This window comes from Podarcis erhardii (assembly GCF_964252035.2).
Source record: "Podarcis erhardii genome assembly, chromosome: 13".
Lineage (NCBI taxonomy): Eukaryota > Metazoa > Chordata > Lepidosauria > Squamata > Lacertidae > Podarcis > Podarcis erhardii.
This window is the reverse complement of record NC_138502.1, coordinates 23886523-23906630: the sequence shown is the minus strand read 5'-3', so window position 1 is coordinate 23906630 and position 20108 is coordinate 23886523. Positions and strand designations below refer to the sequence as shown.

Genomic DNA, 20108 nt, shown 5'->3' with positions numbered 1-20108 from the left:
ATTTAAAGGAAAGGCAGCTAAATAAATGAATTTTGTTTTACCTTTCAACATATTGTCTTCTAAATGCATCTTGCAGGTCTTGGCTATGTATCTATCATAGGTTATTTCAGATTCATATATATATATATATATATATATATATATATATATATATCCCGTTAGGGAAAACTAGTTTTCGTGGTGCTTTATTCTGAGAGAGTAGCTAAAATGATGCGTCCTTGGCCAACCAATAAATAAGCAAATTGTTGAACTAATTAGTAGCAAAATATTTATATTTAGCAGTGCCATAATACAGTAATTTGACTGCATGAACAATAGGGATTAATTTGTATCACTAGCCTATTTCCACTTGGGAATATTTATGAGTCAGGTCAAAGTTCTGGTAGCTAAAAAATAAGGGAGAACAAAACGGATTCCCCCTTTCTTTTTTTGAAATGGCGCAGTCAACATTGTGACAATCAGAGAGCATAATTGCCTTTAAATCTGTAGCTATGCATTTTTAACGAATGGTATTTGTATATAAGCATGAAGAAGACATATTGGAATGTTGTTATTCTTATATCTGCATTTGATAAAAGCAGACACACACATCAACAACCTAGAATTCACTAGAAGATTTATTTATATTAGTAGTTTAATATTAAATAATTTAAACTTATTTATTATAGTAACAGGGCACAGCTGTTGCACTACTTCACAACAGCCTTGGCAGACATATAAAATATGTGAGAATGGTATGATTTTTGTAGAGTTATATTAATATTTTAAATGCACCTCCATTTTAGCTTCTTTTCAGCTTATATCCTATGTTTGTAGTTCTTCTGTGAAGTATAAGATACAGTAGTCACTTATATTATTTACGTCTAATATCCATCAACATGTGATCCATACAACATGTATTTTTAATCTTTTGTTGGAAGCTGCCCAGAGTGGCTGGGAAAACCCAGCCAGATGGGTGGGTTAGAAATAAATAAATAAATAAATGATGATGATGATGATGATGATGATGATGATGACCAACTCCTAGAGGCCATGGGAGCTTCAGCCCCACAATAAATATTTAAGGGGCCAGGGCCCCACAAAGTTGATGGGCATTCCCATTCAAATGGTGTGTCTGTACTGTGTTATGTGATCAATTTTGCAGGGCGGGGCTTACCTGGGCCCCCACAATATTTCATTCAAGTCGGCACACCTGATGTGATCTGCTATTTCTATGCTGTCGTGTTTGCTTTATTGATTTATAAACTAAGTGCAAAATTACTAAAGCACATTTTAAAGGAGACAAGATTGAATTTTTGGGCTCCTTGAGGAGGATGGGTAGTATATACATTTAATACACAAATAAATAAATTCCTCTGTTTCCAGACTGAGGCATAGCTGTCAACCTTCCCTTTTTTTGCAGGAAATTCCCTTATTCCAGTGCCATTTCCCAATGCTTCCCACTGCTACCCTGGATTGTTAGATATATTGTAGACTGTCCCCAGGACAGGTGAGGCTGCTGATCCCTTATTTTCAAATCTGAAAGTTGACAGCTATAGACTGAGGCCTTGTTTTTCTGGTGTCTGATCCTTCCTCTAAGTCCCCAGAAACATTTACATTCTATAATTTCCTATCAAACTAGGTGCATGAGGAAACACCCTTTTCAGATGTAGCAAACATGTTTTCTTGTGCAATTTCTCAGGGAATTTCCAATTTTGAATTCTTGATGCCATTCATTATCATGAGCAGTGCAATTAGTTGCTGCATGTCAAAAATAAAAAGCAACGAACAAGCCAAAATGTCATCTGTGTAGTTGTAGTTACATTTGTTATCATGATGAGTATTATAATTAACTGCTACTTGTCAAAACAAAAACAAAAAAAGGAACTTAGTTGTGGTTTCTGTTAATTAAATTGACAATATATACCATGAAGGATGCCATTATATCCTCTAGCACTTAGAGGGAGGGCTAGCAACTAAAATGAGGCATTTATTCATCAGAATCATCCTCAGGTCTTTCTATTTGCAATTGCAGACTTAAGGACTGTTTGAACATTCAGATTAGGCCATTGTAATCTTGCAGGCTCTTGGGACTGTTTTATAGACTTCAACAGGAGAATCTGCATGTAGATGGAAAAATTGAACTTGTGCTGGGGATAATGGTTCTCTTGGTGTTATGGATGCTCATTCTGCTCCCTCACATAGCATGCAAGGCTCGCACTGTTAAATGCAGGGTCTGGTATCCACACCCTCCATTCCACAAGTATCATCAATCCGGAGACCTCCTCATTGGTGCTGTTGTTTCCCATGGTGGCTTCATCTCCTTCTCACCAGATTTCACGATAGAACCTCCACAGCCACTGATGGAAGATTTTTTGTAAGGGTTAATTTTTTTTACTTAATATTGGCTTCATTTATCTTAGAAGTAGAATGATTGGTGGTAAGCAAGTCTTGGGCTGATTGTCATCTGATGCCTTTTTAAAATGTCTTGTGGGAGGGGGGATTATTAGGTTGTCTTTGGTTTTGATTTTATTATGTGTTCTGTGGTTTTTTTTTTAATATGGTGATTATATGTGTATATTGATGATGATAAATTGTAGAATATCCTTCTGATACAAAATGTAACTCTCATTCTAGAGTATTGCCTAAGAATTACCAGCATATTGTGGCCTTGGTCTTCGCAGTGAAGGAGATTAATGAAAACTCTCAGATCTTACCCAATGTTACCTTGGGCTTCCACATCTATGACAACTATTACAATTCTATGTGGACCTACCATTCTACAATGCTGCTCCTGTACAGTTTGGAGAGATTTTCCCCAAACTACAACTGTGATCTACGTAATAAGCTAACTGCAGTAATTGGTGGTCTGGATTCCCAAATTTCTTCTAATATGGCCATTTTCTTGGATATGCACAAGATTCCACAGGTAAGATATGCAAATAAGAGTATGACAAGTTTACAATTCCTTCACAACTCCTTAGTCATAGTTGGGTGCAATGGATGCTTTTGAAGGCAACAAATGAATCTTATCTTACATGTTAGTGTCATCTGTGGGAGAGGGGTGTTATTGTTTTATTTTGTTTTTCTTCTCATTTTTATTGTGCATTTTATGTTTTGTACAGTTTTATGCAGTGAACCACCCTGAGATCTTCAGATGAAGGGTGGTACACAAATTTAAATCAACATCATCCTCATCATTTTTAGGTGCTAGCCCTATTCTTTGGATGAGAGCAAGTTTGCTACTCTCTTTCTCTTTTATTAAGGAAATCATGGGAGTCTTTCTTCTGGAAGAAGTGACCAAGCAGGATTTCACATGGTACAAGGGGTCAGTCAGATTGGGAAGTGCATCCTCATTTTAATGGCAGTGCCACCCGCAACCTCTTATTTTTTAAATCTTCATGCCATCTACCTTTCCAATATTTGGCAATATGGGACTAGGCATTTGACTATACAGGGTGTAAACTGGAATTTCTGGGATATTTTTAAATCAATGTTAGGTTTTTGTTTGCTTCTTTTTGCCTACTCCATGTTACCCTCTACTGATACAGATTAGCTTTATGAATTTCTCTGTTTCATTTCCTAAACTGGTAAGTGGATTTGATCATCATCAAGCACCCAATGTTTCTATGCTTAGGTATGAGCACTCCTTTCACTGCCAACCAGCTTAGAAGGCTGTTTGGTATGGTGCCCTGTCTGGCCTTCTGAATGCCCCCTGTGTAACATGTACCAACAGCAGTGGGGTACACCAGTCAAGTCACAAACTCCCAGGGATCCCATTTAATGAGAGATGGGAAACTGCTTCATCCCATGTGATTAAACTGATGGAGTTCAGCTGAGGTAGTTTTGCAGAGTTTGGTCTTTTCACCAGTCTGCAAAGATTCAACCTGACTGCACTTAATAATGTTTGGTTATATTTAATAAATATAACCAAAATTGGCTTCCTGATTCTCCCTTCTGGTGTGCAGGAAAACACAGTCTGTATGGCCCATTCATAACCTATAAATGCCACATTCTCATTGACTTTTAGTTCAAAGTACTTAATTACTTTGTTTTCCCCTCAGAATATTTACTGTGAATTGATTCATGAATCTCAAGGAGATTCTTCAGGACTACATATTATCATAATGCACTCCACTCTGTAAATAGCCCTAGGAAAAAGGTAATTTAGGAAGCTTCCAAACCAGCTGTTTATTGAGCAGTGATTATTGTATATTTGCAGAAAACCTGCATGGAGCTTATATAGCATTGCCTCTTTATTAAAAATATTTATATCTCATCCTTCTTAATTTCACTGAATAAAACTCTGATAATTATTCTAAAAATGCATCACTTGCAGACAGATCATAAAACAACTTTAAATTTGAGACACCTTCATACAGTTCAATAACTTTGCAAGTAAAATGGCTGTCAGAGTAGAAATGACATGTGCCAGTAGTGCCAATTTCTCTAGCATTAATGGGTAATGAATGGGAGTTTAAATCACCAAAAGTGATTTTTTTATCTACAACCTCATCTTTACATGTATCCTTAGCTAACATACAGCCCTGCTCTGGAGACAAACTATAAAACCCCAGGCCTTTTCTTCTACCAGATGGTCCCTAAGGAAGACCTTCAGTATGATGGGATTCTCCATCTGCTTCTGCACTTCAGGTGGACGTGGATTGGGACCGTTGTTATGGATACTGACAATGGAGAAAGATTTGTGCAAACTGTGCTTCCAACGTTTCCCCAGAAAGGTGTCTGTCTTGCCTTCATAGAAAGAATCCCCATTCCAACTTTTATCCCAGAGGTTAACAGCATGGTGGATCGTGGGAAAGAAATAAATGATAAAATAAGAAACAGCAAAGCCAATGTAATTGTGGCTTGTGGGGAATCTTATTCCTTGCCATTTTTTAGATGGTTGTCATTTCTGTCAGGTGTAGACCACATGGCAAAGAAACCCAAAGGCAAAGTGTGGATAACAACAGCCCAGATAGAGCTCAATTCATTCTCCTATCAAAGGAATTGGGATATAGAAACTTTCAATGGTGCAATAGCCTTCTCATATCAGTACAATGATGTGCCAGGATTTCACCAGTTCGCTGAGGGCAGAAACCCTTTCAGCATTTCTAGAGATGGTTTCATCAGGGACTTCTGGCAACATGCTTTTGATTGTACATTTCCAAATACAACAGTGGGTGAGGTGCCTCAGAATATTTGCACAGGAGAGGAGAAGCTGGCGGACCTTCCGTCCATCTATTTTGAAATGAGCATGACTGGCCATAGCTACAGTGTCTACAATGCTGTTTATGCTGTAGCTCATGCATTACATGCCATGTCTTCTTCAAGACTGAAAAACATAGCAATGCTGGATGAAGGGGATCTGAAGCTTCAGAATCAACCATATTGGAAGGTAGTTAGCTAAACATCCTCATGGGGTGTAGTTAAACTAATTTGAGAAGTAAGCTGTCTCCCTATACTCTTTCAGTACTTATGGTTATATATTCTTTAGTCTTTCTGAAAGCTAGAACCATCATATTTAATTCAACCATCCAGCTATCTCTACTTTCTTATTCATTGTGTATGTACTGAACCCTAAAAGCTTTGTAACCAATACAGATATCCACATTTTGAAGCTACCGGTACTTCTTTTATAATCTTAGGAAAGTTTGCTCCTGCATCTGGCTGCAAAAGTGGTCCAGGCAGGATTGCTTTTTTGCGGGGACAGAAAGGCTGGCATGCAGCCACTCCAGTTTCTGATACTAGAAAATGTCAGCAAGGGGAGGGGGGGGCAGAGGTATTTCAGGTGATGCTTTCTGCCTCTTTGTCCTGTTTCTTTCTGAGCACAGGAGCCAACCTGCCCTCCCAGTGTGAGTTTAACTGGTTGCCTTATTTGGGGGCAAGAAGGATTTTTTGTCCTTTTCTGTGATTGGCTTAAAGAGGCATTCCCCCCCCTCCTATTCCATACTGTCATGCCAAGCTGCCACAGTTAGTGGTGCATAGTGGATATTTATGTTGATAGGTTATGTTGATGATGGGTGGGAAAGGTAGAGACTTAAACATGTGGTGAGTAGGGTCTGGAACCTGTGTCACTCACTCTTCAGGGGGCATGAATGGGTTTCTAAAAAAGCTCAATAGCTTTGCAAAACAAATTAACAAATACCAGAATTATGAGACAAATGCAATTTCATGACCCACCTACATCATTTTCTAAACCTTTATATTTTCAATCTAGCTCCATCACTTTCTGAGACATATCTCATTTAACAATAGTGTTGGACAGAAGATTTCCTTTGACCAAGATGGGAAGTTAGTAGCTGGATTTGATATCATCAACTATTTATGTGGTTCAAATATATCTAAAGTAAAGATTGGAAAGGTTGATCCTAGGGCCCCTTCAGAACAAGTTTTAACCATCAATGAGAATGCCATCACATGGGACAACTGGTTTAACCAGGTAGGATCCAGTTAATAGCAGTTACCAGCTACTACTTATTCCTTGAAGTACTGGATGTCAGTAATGATACACAAAATTAATTTCCTGAGGTATTGCTCAAATTAAGATACTTTATATAAATTTGTAAAAGTTTATATACTTCATAACATTATGCTTGGCATGGAGAAAATGGATAGAGAGCAGTTTTTCTGCCTCTCATATAACACTAGAACCTGTGGATGAAACTGAAGACAGATAAAAGAAAGTAATTCACACAGTGCATACTTAGACTATGGAACTTATTCACACAGGATGGCCACCAACTTGGATGGTTTCAAAGTGGATTGGACAAATTCTTGGAGGTTCAGGCTAAGAATGGCTATTAGTTATGATGACTGTGTTCTGCCTCCACAGTCTGAGGCATCTGAATAGTATGGGGTGGAAAAGTGTTCCCTTGCAGGTTTCCTACAGGTCATTGTGAGAACAGATGCTAGACTAGATGGGCCATTAGCCTGATCCAGCAGGCTCTTCTTATGTTCCTATGCTTTTACTTGAAAAATTTGCTTCACAGATGTTTCTTGTTCCTTCTTCTCAAACACATTTCAAAACATCTCCCCCTCTTTTGTTTAACCACTTAAAATATAAAGAGAGCAAACTCAGAGTTCTGAGGTAAAAAACACAGTGAGTTTGTAGATAGAATAATAGAATCATGGAATTGTACAGTTGGAAGGGACCACCAGGGTCATCTAGTTTAACCCCCTGCAATGCAGGAATCTTTTGCCCAATGTGGGGTTTGAACCCATGACCCTGAGATTCAGCATCTCATGTTGTACTGACTGAGCTATCCACAAGGGCGATTAAAAGTTACATCGTGAGTCAAAAACGGTAAACAAATATGCTAGAATTAAACCAATTTCAACTCATATTTTCATTATTTATCTTAACAATTCTATCAGGTAATATTCAACAGTCCAAACATGAAGCAAAACTCATTTAACTCTGAACTGATACATTAAGCACTAGATGGCATTATAACCAATATATATATTTTCTTCTAATATACATGAAATCTCCTGTACACCCACATTCCTAGTACCTTTTACAACTTTTTACTACTTTCCAGCATATTTCCAGCATATTCCAGTCCATTGGTGTAGAAGAAGGACACCACTAGTGGTAATGGTTGAAAGACTGAACAGAGATGGGTAGAACAAGATGAATTCCAAATGCTAATCCTAATTTTCCAGTTTGATAGTGATAATTGGGCATGCATTTGTGGGACTGGAGTCACATAACATGGTCCCAAGACTTCAAGAGCATGTTAGCATATGATGGAACCATGCATTACTAGCAGCCATTCTGCTTCTTAAAGATAAATCTGAAAATGAAAAGCCCACCTCGAAGCTTTAAAGGTCATCAAAGGAAAGATTATTTGTCTTTGTCCTATTTGCTTTATGAATTAGACACAACCTATTTCTGAATGCGTGGAAAGATGCCGTCCAGGTTCTAGCAAGAAAGTGAAGGAAGGGAAGCCATTTTGCTGCTACGATTGCATCTCATGTCCAGAAGGAAAGATTTCACATGAGGAGGGTAAGGCTTATATTGTATAGGTTTATTAATAAAATGAATGCAGTCTAGAGGGATAGGTTTGTAAAGACTACTTTATGTAGAGATAGATAGATTTTCTATGTTGCACTTCACCATATGGCTACAGGGCCATATAGAATATAATGAAATATGTCAATACACACTTCTAGAAATCAGTTAAAATATTAATGAAAAATAAACTCACCATAAACTAAAATAACAGTGGATAACCTAAGATAATTAAAGGTATAACAAATTGAACTAAATCTCCTCCACCCCCACCTCCCCCCAAAAACACCTAGAAGAATAGTCATAAACTCATTCTACTTTTTAAAAAAATGTTGGCTTATTTTGGTAGGGGTGGGTGCTGCACAGGACAGCACTGAAAAGGTATGAATCAATATATGTTATTTAAATATATGTCCAATAATTCGACCTTGTGTCTGGCAAGGCCCACCACCATGAGGTCTGGTGAGACCTGCTGTCACCACAAGATTCTGTTAGGGTTGGTGCTGCCGCGAGGCCCGGCAAACTGGCATACTTCTGGAAGCCTATGCCACACTGGAAGTGCACTGGAAGTGTGGCCTGGTTCCTGAAGCATATCAGTGGCCACAGGATGCTTCTAGGCCTTGGCAGAGGCCCTGTAGATGTGGTGGTGAAGCAGGAAATCACAGATTTCCATAAGAAGCCAGGGCAGCTTCTGTCAATCAGTGTCATCCCATACAAATTGGGACCGTTGGTGGATGTGTCATGTTGGTCTCCTACTAAAAGTGAACCAAAAGATATCACCCTTGGGTCTGGAAAAAAACATACTTCTGCTGTTTTTCTTGAACATGATCTAGTTTGTTTGTTTACACAAAGTAACTTGAAACAACTTACAACAGAATGCCACTTCTATACTTGAGTGGGGGCAAATTTGCCACACTCCATTTCCCCCAGGAAAGGAGATTTAAGTGGTCTCTTCCTGGAGAGGAATTGTGGGTGGCCCACCTTAATGTGTGGAGCAATCATAGAGAGGGGGAGCAGGCTTTTAAGCTTTGATCCTTCCTGAATGCTGTAGACTTCTCTTTGGAGAGCCCCACCCCCTGCTCCTTCCCAATGCAATGTAGGCTTGGGTTAGGTGGTCATTTCAGAGCTGAATAGGAATTTGGGAGTGAGCCCATAATTCACCTTGATATTTCTCTATTTTGCCTACTTCATACTGTTTAGTTTAGTTTAATTGTCTGTTAGTCCAGACAGAAAATACAAGTCAAGAGAGGTGGGATAAATAACTGAGGAAGTATTGGGTTAAGAACACTCTTGAGTCACTTTATGCTGCCTTGATTGGGGTCATTGGATGTGCCCTTTAGGCTGGCATGCACACTGGGGTGAATGCTAACCTGATGGGGACAGTGTGTGCTTCTCGGGTCACCTACCAAAGGTTATTAGAGTTTTCTTTCCAATCTTTTCCTCCAAGCTGACAGGTATCTCCTGTAAACATACCCAGGAGTAGGAAGTGACATGTTTCCTTCTGTCTTAGGAAACTTTTCCTTTCAAACTATATTTTGGTTTTACTAGCTTTAATTTGGCTTTTAGATATATAATCTCAGATAATTCTGTGTCCCGAGTCTTCCTTTGGGTATATAGACAAATATATAACACCCCCCGTAATATCAGCATTAAACTATGAGTAAAATCTAAAATGCAGGCACCATGACTATGGAGCTGGCTAAGTGGATCACTGTCCTTAGTCATGAACAATATCTGGTGCTTTGTTCCAGATGTGTGCAACTATCACAGACAAATCATTACTTGAAGAGTGATGTACATTTAATACCTCTGAGAGGAACAGATATAGATATGTTTATGGAATGAATATAAGATTGACAGAACTCTTAGATCCCAAAACTAAGATTCTGTCAAGAATGTATTACTTGCTGTTGAAATGGAACACTCAGGATGAAATGGTAAAATCTGCTATGATTAAATGGGCACAAGATGTGGGACACAACATTATGCTGGCTGACTGGGAACAGTTATGGACCACAGGTATGAAGTTCACGGCATGTAATGCCTTAAGAGAGAATATCATGAAAATGATATACAAGTGGTACATGACACCAGTCAAGCTTGCAAAAATATATCATTTGCCTGACAATAAATGCTGGAAATGTAAAGAGACCGAAGGTACATTCTTTCACCTTTGGTGGACGTGCCCAAGGATTAAGGCTTTCTGGGAGATGATTTATAATGAAATGAAAAAGGTATTTAAATATACCTTTCTGAAGAAACCAGAGGCCTTTCTCCTGGGCTTGGTCGGCCAATTGGTGTCAAAGAAGGATAGAACTTTTTTTATGTATGCCACAACAGCAGCAAGAATACTCATCGCAAAGTATTGGAAGACACAAGATCTACCCACCTGGGAAGAATGGCAGATGAAGGTGATGGACTACATGGAACTGGCAGAAATGACTGGCAGAATCCGAGACCTGGGAGAAGAGTCGGTAGAAGAAGATTAGAAGAAATTTAAAGACTATCTACAGAAACATTGTAAAATTAAGGAATGTTAGAAGGATTCTGGAATGAAGTTATGTGGTTTTAGCAGTAATGTTACAAAGGAGTATGTAAAAAATGGATTGTTAATAGGTAAGAATGTAAAGTTATAATATATTAAGATAAATTATTAAGATAAAAGTAAAAATGGAAAGGATTTGCTGAAATAACTAATTGAACTAGAATACAAAAAAGGGAGGTGTGAGGAGGTCAGGGAAACAAGTAAATGAAAGACAAGATATGGAAAGGTTGATTTGTTTTTAATTGTTTTTACTTTTCTGTATTTTGTATTTTGTATTTTTTTATTTTTTTATTATTCTTGTAACTTATTTTTTTTAAAAAAAGAATATAAGATTGACAGAGACTCATTTCTTTTTCAGACATGGGTGACTGCTTTAAATGCCCAGGTGAACATTATCCAAACAAAAACCAGGATGCATGTATCCCCAAGGAAATAAATTTCTTGTCTTATGAAGAACTATTGGGGGTCACTTTAGCCTCTTTTTCTCTCTTCTCTTCAATTATCACAGCTCTGGTACTAGGAATCTTTATAAAGCACCATGACACTCCCATTGTCAAAGCCAACAACCGGGACTTGACCTACACTCTCCTCCTCTCCCTCCTGCTCTGCTTTCTTTCTGCCTTGCTATTCATTGGTGAACCTCAGAAGGTGACATGTCTCCTTCGGCAAACTGCTTTTGGCATCATCTTCTCAGTGGCTGTTTCTTCAGTGTTGGCAAAGACTATCACTGTGGTTCTGGCTTTTATGGCCACCAGACCAGGATCAATAATGAGAAAATGGGTGGGAAAAGGACTGGCCTACTCTGTTGTCTTTTTCTGCTCCTTTATTCAAGCAGGCATCTGTACTGTGTGGCTGGCAACTTATCCCCCATTCCCAGATGTTGACATGCACTCAATGATAGAAGAAATTATACTAGAATGCAATGAGGGGTCTGTGGCAATGTTCTACTCAGTCATTGGCTACATGGGCTTCCTGGCCATGGTCAGTTTCACAGTAGCTTTCTTTGCCAGGAAGTTACCTAACAGTTTCAATGAAGCCAAGTTCATCACTTTTAGCATGTTGGTCTTCTGCAGTGTTTGGTTATCCTTCATTCCTTCTTATATGAGCACCAAAGGAAAATACATGGTGGCTGTGGAGGTTTTCTGTATCTTAGCATCCAGTGCTGGGTTGCTGGGCTGTATCTTTTCCCCAAAATGTTATCTAATTTTGTTGAGGCCAGAGCTGAACAATAGGGAACAGCTAATAAGACAAAATATTTGTTGAATGTGTCCATGAATTCTTCTGTAATCTGCAGTGCCCAGCGCAATATGTGCATGTTCTAGAATAGCTCTAGATTTTTTCCTTGCAGCATTTGTTGTATGTAAATTTTCTTTGCAGCAATCCAAACACACTCTAGCAGTTTGTTACTAGATCTTGTCATATGTACATCCATGCCCATGAACCCATATCTGATATGCATAAGACCTTCATTCTTTTTAGTGTGTGTTGTTGTTTCCTTTATTGTGGGTTATGGCTTGTTCCAGTAGTTATATAGAAGGCACGAGTGATGACCCTCTTTCCTCCTGAGAGTCATATTTCATTCTGGATAACCTTCTGAGAGGCATGTATCAGTGCCTCTCTGTCCGTCCAAGGAATGAAGAAGCACTGTCAAACTTCAAGGAAACATTTCAGACAGGTAAAACCACCCAAGGAATGTGTAAAGCAGCACTGGTATATGATGCGGCCAAGGGAAAGCCTTAATAGAGAGGTGTGAAGGGATCACCCTTAGCCCTCAGGTCTGAGGTGCACCACCCCTGTTCTAAGCAGTCACCCTTAATTTGTAACAGCCAGGTGAACTTTGCTTGCCTTTTGTGCTCATTGTCACAACTACAAAGATGAATAATACAATTCATAGGATCCCCAAATCTTCACTAGCAAGGAAGTTTCTTGGACAACCCATTTGGCTGTAATTTATATTGTAATAGTTGCTTATTGAGCCAATAAACTAAATTGCAATATCTGACAGAGCTGGCATGCTTTTTGGTAACCTCTTCTTAATCTGAAACCATCAGTCAATAGTGATGTATTTCCCCTTCCTATTCCCTGGCTAAATTTCACCAGCAGATATAGCCAAAGCATCTACAGTTCTAAAACTGAATTATAGGCAGTTTGAAATAAATCTAAATATTTTCATCTAGGAATGCCTGTGCCTGTATGTGCATGGTTACACTGCTGGTATACTGTAATTGAGAGAATGAGCATCTGTACCCTCTAATTCTGCAGCTACCATTTTGCCTGTCTATAAAACAATAGACAGGGTGATGATACAATGACTACTGCAACTGAAACAAGAGAATAGCACCAACAATAGTGCAGTAAATAAAGAGTTCACTTGTAATTGTTCAAGATAAAATCTATTTTGGAAAGAGAAGAAATGAACTCTGAACCACTGATATATTACGAGTACAAGTGAACTCTTTATTTACTGTGTTTGCTATTGTTTAAGATAAAACCGATTTGGGAAAGAAACTACTTTTGTCATTTTTATGTACGTTTATGGTTTGTTTACAGATTATTGCCTAACTAGCATGTTTTATTTATGTATGGAAGTGATTTTACCTTATGCTGGTCTAGGACCGTAATAAAGATTTGGAATTTGCAATATACAGTTTGTGTATGTTACTTTAAGTAATGTATGCATTTATATGAACACTTATTTGTACACATTGCTTAGCTGGAGAGCTTAGCTGGAGAGCTTATATGTCTGTGTGTGTGTGTGTGTGTGTGTGTGTGTATACACACATATACATATACATATATATATCTGGAGAAATGTGAATTAAAAATGGTGGCTATGTTTTAATTTGTGCATTGTTTTGGAAAGTGCAAATTTTGCAAATTTGCCTTAAAATGTGATGTAAAGATCTTCTCCAATCAGGCATTTAAAAGCTCAAATGCATATGCCTAGTCCGATAAGTGGAAAATAAAACTTCTATTCAGATGTGATAAACATGTTTTCTTTTGCAGTTCCACAAGGAATTCCCACATTTGAGTTCATATCACACTCCCCTTTATGTATAAAAGCTATAATTAATTTCTAAAATCCACTGCACAATTACAGTTTCCCCTTAGAGAGCTAATAACACAAACTGAGGATGGCACAAAAATGCCCTCTAGCAATCACAGGTATGATGAGGGACTAGGTACAAACATGCATACACCACTCTTATCACTTTACTTATACTTTATATCTTGGACTAATTCAAGGATACCATCAGCCTGACTGAGCATCCAAGTCAAGTCACCGTAACCACAGAGAATATCATGATAATGATGCAGGTGGAAATATAGGAGAATCTGGACGCAGAGTGAAAGGTGGTGATCAATATGATAGTATTAGTTGTCTTCCTGCTAATACTGCTTTCTCATATTGCATCTGAGGATCACTATGTTAAATGCCGGATCCATACTCCACACCCTCCACTTCAAAAATATCATCAGTCAGGCAACATCATAATTGGTGGGATTGTTTCTCATAGTTTCATCATTGTTAATTCAGTAGCCTTCACAGCAGAACCCCCAGCACCTTCATTTGAAGATCTTTTGTAAGGAGCTAATTCTTTCTCACTTGTTTTGTTTTGTTTTGTTATTTGGTCTTAGTCTTAGAAGCTGCAGTCGTATAAAAAAATGTTTTCTTGGACTGTAGAAAAAGCTAATGCATTTAACGGAAAGCTCAGAAAGAAGCAAATTCCACATGGCAAAGCAAAAAATTGTCTGCCCCCAAGAGAGTTCAGAGCCTCCACATTGTTTGTATGTTTCATTTTACTTACATTTCATGACTCTTTCCAATCATGAGAGTTACCATAACTATCTCAGTGTTTCCCATATGCATATTAAAGAATGTATTTTTTGAAAGAATATTTATATGACATTGAGGTGGCTATCATGCTATCATTATGAATGTCTATACTGCAGGGTTACAACATCAATAGAAAGAGTAAATATAAATGTGAGTGTGCTTTGAATCATAGTAACATACCTTATCAATACTAATATTTTGAAGATACTGTAAATACTCATATTGCTGATTGTTTAATTTTTCCCACCTGAAAAAGCATATAAATAATAGTGATGAATCTGATGCAGAACAAAATGGCAATTATTTCTTAAGGGGAGAATATATGACTCATTGTAGTTTTTAATCTTGTCCTAGTATGGTGCCTAAAAATTACCAGCACATCCTGGCCTTGGCATCTGCAATACTGGAGATAAATGAAAACCCTCAGCTATTACCAAATGTCACCTTGGGTGTCTGCATCTATGACAGCTATTTCAGTGCGCAGAAGACTTATCATGCTACTATGCTTCTTACATCCACCTTGGAGATATTTGTCCCTAACTATTTATGTGACACCCAGAATCATTTGGTAGCAGTCATTGGAGGACTGGATTCAGATATTTCTCTCTATATGGCCACTGTATTGGATATCTACAAAATTCCACAGGTAAGGTATATGGGTATATAAATATTATAAATAATAGCGGTAAAATGAACAGCTTGTGAGGACAAATGTGTTTTTCACATTAAATGAGAATGTGCACATAATATTTCCAAAATGAAGAAATTAAGCCTATTGGACGGTAAGCATTTATCTATCTATCATATATCTATCTACATCTATCTATCTATCTATCATCTAACTATCTATCATCTATTTTATTAGATTTGTATCTCAACATTTCTCCCATGGAAGACCAAGGTGGCAAACATCAAACAGTGAAGCCATACAAGTTCAAATAAAATAAAAACATAGTCAAAACATTTTTAAACCTTCTAAAAACATGCTCCCCTACCCACCTTGGGGAACATGTGTCTCTGAATATCATTTTGTGCATTATCCATTCAATATATGTGATCTCTAAAAGGCCTTGGAGAATCTGTATATCTTGAAAGAGTTTTGTACTTGGCTTATCTCCAAGATACACAAAAAAAATCACATCTTCCTCCCAAGTTTGAGCCCCATGTTATCTGTCCTTGAAATCAAAGATTACTAAGATCTTGTTTGATGAAAGGAGTGCTGAAAGACAATGCGTTCAATGGCTCTCCAACAGGTACATGGTGTTAGGCTTTTCATTGGTCGTTTGACTGACTTGTTGGGTCAGTCATGGTGATAGTATGGGTGCAGAAATTGGCTGGTGAAAGAACATATAAAAGTCACACTTGAGATTGAGTTAACATTACTGGGACTTCAGTTATAGAAGGCAAGGGAAGATAGACCACTAAAGAATAGAAAAGTTGTTACTGAATAGATTCGTAGATGTTGTGGTCAGTAAATAAGAGACTAATGTAGTAATATAATTTAAAATAAGTAAAAAGGTAAAGGTAAAGGGACCCCTGACCATTAGGTCCAGGCGTGGCTGACTCTGGGGTTATGGCACTTATCTCGCTTTATTGGCCAAGGGTGCTGGCGTACAGCTTCCGGGTCATGTGGCTAATATGACTAAGCTTCTGGCGAACCAGAGCAGCGCACGGAAATGCTGTTTACCTTCCCGCCGGAGTGGTACCTATTTATCTACTTGCATTTGATGTGCTTTCGAACTGCTAGGTTCGCAGGAACAGGGACCGAGAAACGGAAGTTCACCCCGTCACTGGGATTCGAACCGTGACCTTCTGATCAGGAAGTCCTAGGCTCTGTGGTTTAACTCACAGTGCCACTCGTGTCCCTAAAATAAGTAAAGCATTTATTAAAAACCAAGTAAAAGAAACCCCCTTAAAAACCCATCCCAGCAGAATATCTGTGAAACAAAGCAGAAGAGGTGCACCTCATGAAACTGTCAAATTTTACCTATTAAAGGACAGGGTAAGGCTGTGCATCTTTAGAATAAGCCAGAAGCTAAGCAACAAAGATGTTAGGTGCATCTATGGGTGTTACATAATTTAGAAGTTGCCAAAGAAAAATCGCTGTCCCAGGTAATCATTCCCAACACTCCAGGAACATAATAAGTATTATTATCATAACTTTCACTCACATCTCCTCTTTCATCTTCAGCTAACATTCAGTCCTGCACCAGTGATGAATGATAAAACCCCAGGACTTTCTTTCTACCAGATGGTCCCCCAGGAAGCCCTTCAGTATGAGGGCATTCTCTCTCTGCTTCTGCATTTCGGGTGGACATGGATAGGGGTCGTTGTTATGGATAATGATAATGGAGAAAGATTTGTGCAAACTGCCCTTCCAGTCTTTTCCCGGAAGGGTGTTTGTTTTGCCTTCATAGAGAGAATCCCCACACTTTCTTTTGTCACTGAATTTATGGACATCATAGAAGAAGGGGTCAAAATAAATGATAGTATGATGGGCAGCAACGCAAATGTGGTAGCGATCTATGGAGAATCTTATTCCATGTCATTTTTCAGATGGCTTCCGGTTTTATCTGTTGAAAATAAATTATACGGGAAGGTTTGGATAGCTACAGCCCAGTTGGAGCTCAGTGCATTTCACTATCAAAGGCACTGGGATGCAGAACTATTCCATGGTGCTATACTCTTCAGATATCAGTTCAGTTATTTACAGAGATTTCATGAGTTTCTTAAGAAAAGAAATCCTTTAAATACAATAGAAGATGATTTTATAAAGAAATTCTGGGAGCATGTATTCAGCTGTGTCTTCTTAAATACCACTGGGGACCCTGTGGATGAAGGTATTTGCACAGGAGAAGAGAAGTTGGAGAGCCTCCCTCTCCCTTTTTTTGAAATGAGTATGACTGGGCACAGCTACAGCATCTATAATGCAGTCTATGTAGTGGCCCATGCTTTACAAGCCATGTTATCATCCAGAAGGACATATGGCACAGTATTAGTCAGAGGAAGACCTGAACTTCAGAATCAGCCATTTTGGCAGGTAATGGGCATTATCATGCGGTAGCATACTGTATTTTGAAGGTAACAAAAGATACTAATTTGTCTTAAAACTCTACCTATGCTGATATTTTTAGCTTTATTTCTCTGCCCACTGCATAGAAATGAAAGAATAGTGCATGCTTCAGTCAGCTTTCCTTTCCTTTTTTCTCTCTCCCTCATACAAACCTACTGTGAATACAGTGTATTATGGGTTATGGGTATTCATTTTCTGATTTGTGTAGTATGATGGATGACCATTTTTTTCTACCAATTTTTGTTCATCCCCAACAGAGTAATTTTTTTATGCTATTGTCTTCAGAATGAAGTTGGGAATATGCAGGTCAGGAGTTTTATAAATTATTCTAAAGTGTCCATTTTAAGTTCAACATTTTGCACACTACAGTGGTACCTCGGGTTAAATACTTAATTCGTTCCGGAGGTCCGTTCTTAACCTGAAATTGTTCTTAACCTGAAGCATCACTTTAGCTAATGGGGCCTCCCGCTGTCACCGCACCATCGGAGTACAATTTCTCTTCTCATCCTGAAGCAAAGTATTTAACCCGAGATACTATTTCTGGGTTAGCAGAGTCTGTAACCAGATGTGTATGTAACCTGAGGTACCACTGTAGTATATAAATGCTGTTATTTATTTATCTTCTTTACGTCTAGCTCCATCACTTTCTGAGAAGTGTTACGTTTAATAACAGTGCTGGGGACCATATTTCTTTCGATCAAAGTGGGAAAATAAGAGCTGGATTTGATGTTATAAACCTGATTGTTTCCTCCAACCAATCCTTTCATACAGTGAAAGTTGGTAGGCTTGATCCTCAGGCTCCTCCAGACAGAGTGTTAACCATCAATGAGAAGGTCATAAGATGGCACAGTTTGTTTAACCAGGTAAGAACTGACTGTTAGCACCTTGCAAACTGTTTACTAGTTCAGTGAGTTTTAAGTCACTATTCTGACATGGCTAAATGGAATAAAATAAAATTTTAGCTGTAAACTACCTTAAATCCCTTTTCGATTCTTTTGTGAGCTCTAGGACACTATTCTAAAATACAATACATTTTTTTAAAAATAATTATTTTAATAGTAGAATTTAAAAAATGGTGTATGCAAATATAAACAGAACATTAAGTATATGCAAACAAACATAAACATATATATGTTTAAAGTTTCTGAAGGTAACATCAAATCAAAGACAGCTGATCTATATTACAGTTCAATCCTATAAATCACAGATTTCAGGAGCAGTTCTATAGCATGATGCACCACAATGAGCAGAGTTAGAATCCAGTGGATCTCTAGCTGAACTGGGAGTTTCCTGGCCTGGTAATTTATCCCAATTGTTCCCTTCTTTTCAAAATAACAATTATGTTGTACCCACATTTGCAATAACTTTTTGTAAACAGCTTTGAGGTGTTTTTCAATCAAGCAGTGAATACATTTTATGAAATAGATAAATATGCTCCAGCTATTTATGATTCCTCAGTACGTAATGGCTTAATGATTCTCTAAGAAACAACTAAAAATTCCCAAAATCTTAAGGATAGCATGTTCATTTTTCCTGACCTTTTTCATTTCTGGATTAGGCACAACCTTTATCCGTATGCACTGAGAGTTGTTATCCTGGTTATAGCAAGAAAGTGAAGGAGGGGGAGCCATTTTGCTGCTATGATTGTATCCCATGTCCTGAAATGAAGATTTCAGCTCAAAAGGGTAATACGCAAACACGCACACTTTACAGGTTTCCAATATTGGATTAGAAAAGTATAATTCTGAGGGACAGACAATGTGGTTTGTTTTTCTGCAATGTTTGAAACGTGATAAAACAATTTGACAGTAAAGATATGTCAGATTACTCTGATCTCTATGGTTACCATTTTTACTTGATCAGGTGAAAACATTCCTCTTCAATTAGGCTTTTCACTGATTAAGCAATCTGAGGTTGGCATTTTTGTTGTTATTATGTTGTGTATTATGTGTTTTTATGTTGTACCCCAGGGTGTAATCTTTAGATGAAGGGCAGCATATAAATTAAATAATAACAAATAATAATAAATTTTATTTATATCCCGCCCTCCCCAGCCGAAGCCGGGCTCAGGGCGGCTATCAACAATAAATAATAACAATAAATGACCTTTGCTTTTCAGATATGCATGACTGTTATGACTGCATGGACACAACCTATCCAAACATCAAGCATGATTTTTGCATACCCAAAGCTAGAACATTCTTATCTTATAAAGAACCTCTGGGGATCAGCTTAAGCCTCTTTGCACTTTCCTTAGCGTTAATAACAGCTCTGGTGCTGGGAATAATTCTGAAGCACCACAACACTCCCATTGTCAAAGCCAACAACCGGAACCTCACATACATCCTCCTGATTTCCCTTCTGCTTTGCTTCATTTCTGCCTTGCTTTTCATTGGCCATCCTGAACCGGTGACATGTCTTCTCCGACAAACTGCATTCAGCATCATCTTCTCAGTGGCTGTTTCTTCTGTGCTGGCAAAAACTATCATGGTGATTCTGGCATTTATGGCCACAAATCCAGGGAGCAGGATGAGGAAATGGGTGGGGAAAAGCCTGGCCAACTCCACTGTTGCATCCTGTTCCCTCATGCAAGCAGGCATTTGCAGTGTGTGGCTGGCAACCTCTGCCCCATTCCCAGATGTGGACATGCACTCAGTGA

The 20108-nt window shown here is 38.2% G+C and overlaps 1 protein-coding gene across 1 annotated transcript; it reads left to right on the top strand.

The window, feature by feature from the left end:
* Window positions 1-2138: 2138 nt before the first annotated feature.
* Window positions 2139-13868, top strand: LOC309328457 (vomeronasal type-2 receptor 26-like; the record flags this gene model as incomplete). Its single annotated transcript, XM_081838456.1, has 8 exons — window positions 2139-2356; window positions 2617-2908; window positions 4514-5374; window positions 6197-6418; window positions 7861-7987; window positions 10897-10956; window positions 11416-11519; window positions 13785-13868. The coding sequence occupies 8 exons, from the start codon at window positions 2139-2141 to the stop codon at window positions 13866-13868; spliced, it is 1968 nt and encodes a 655-aa protein (XP_081694582.1).
* Between the last annotated feature and the right edge of the window lie 6240 nt (window positions 13869-20108).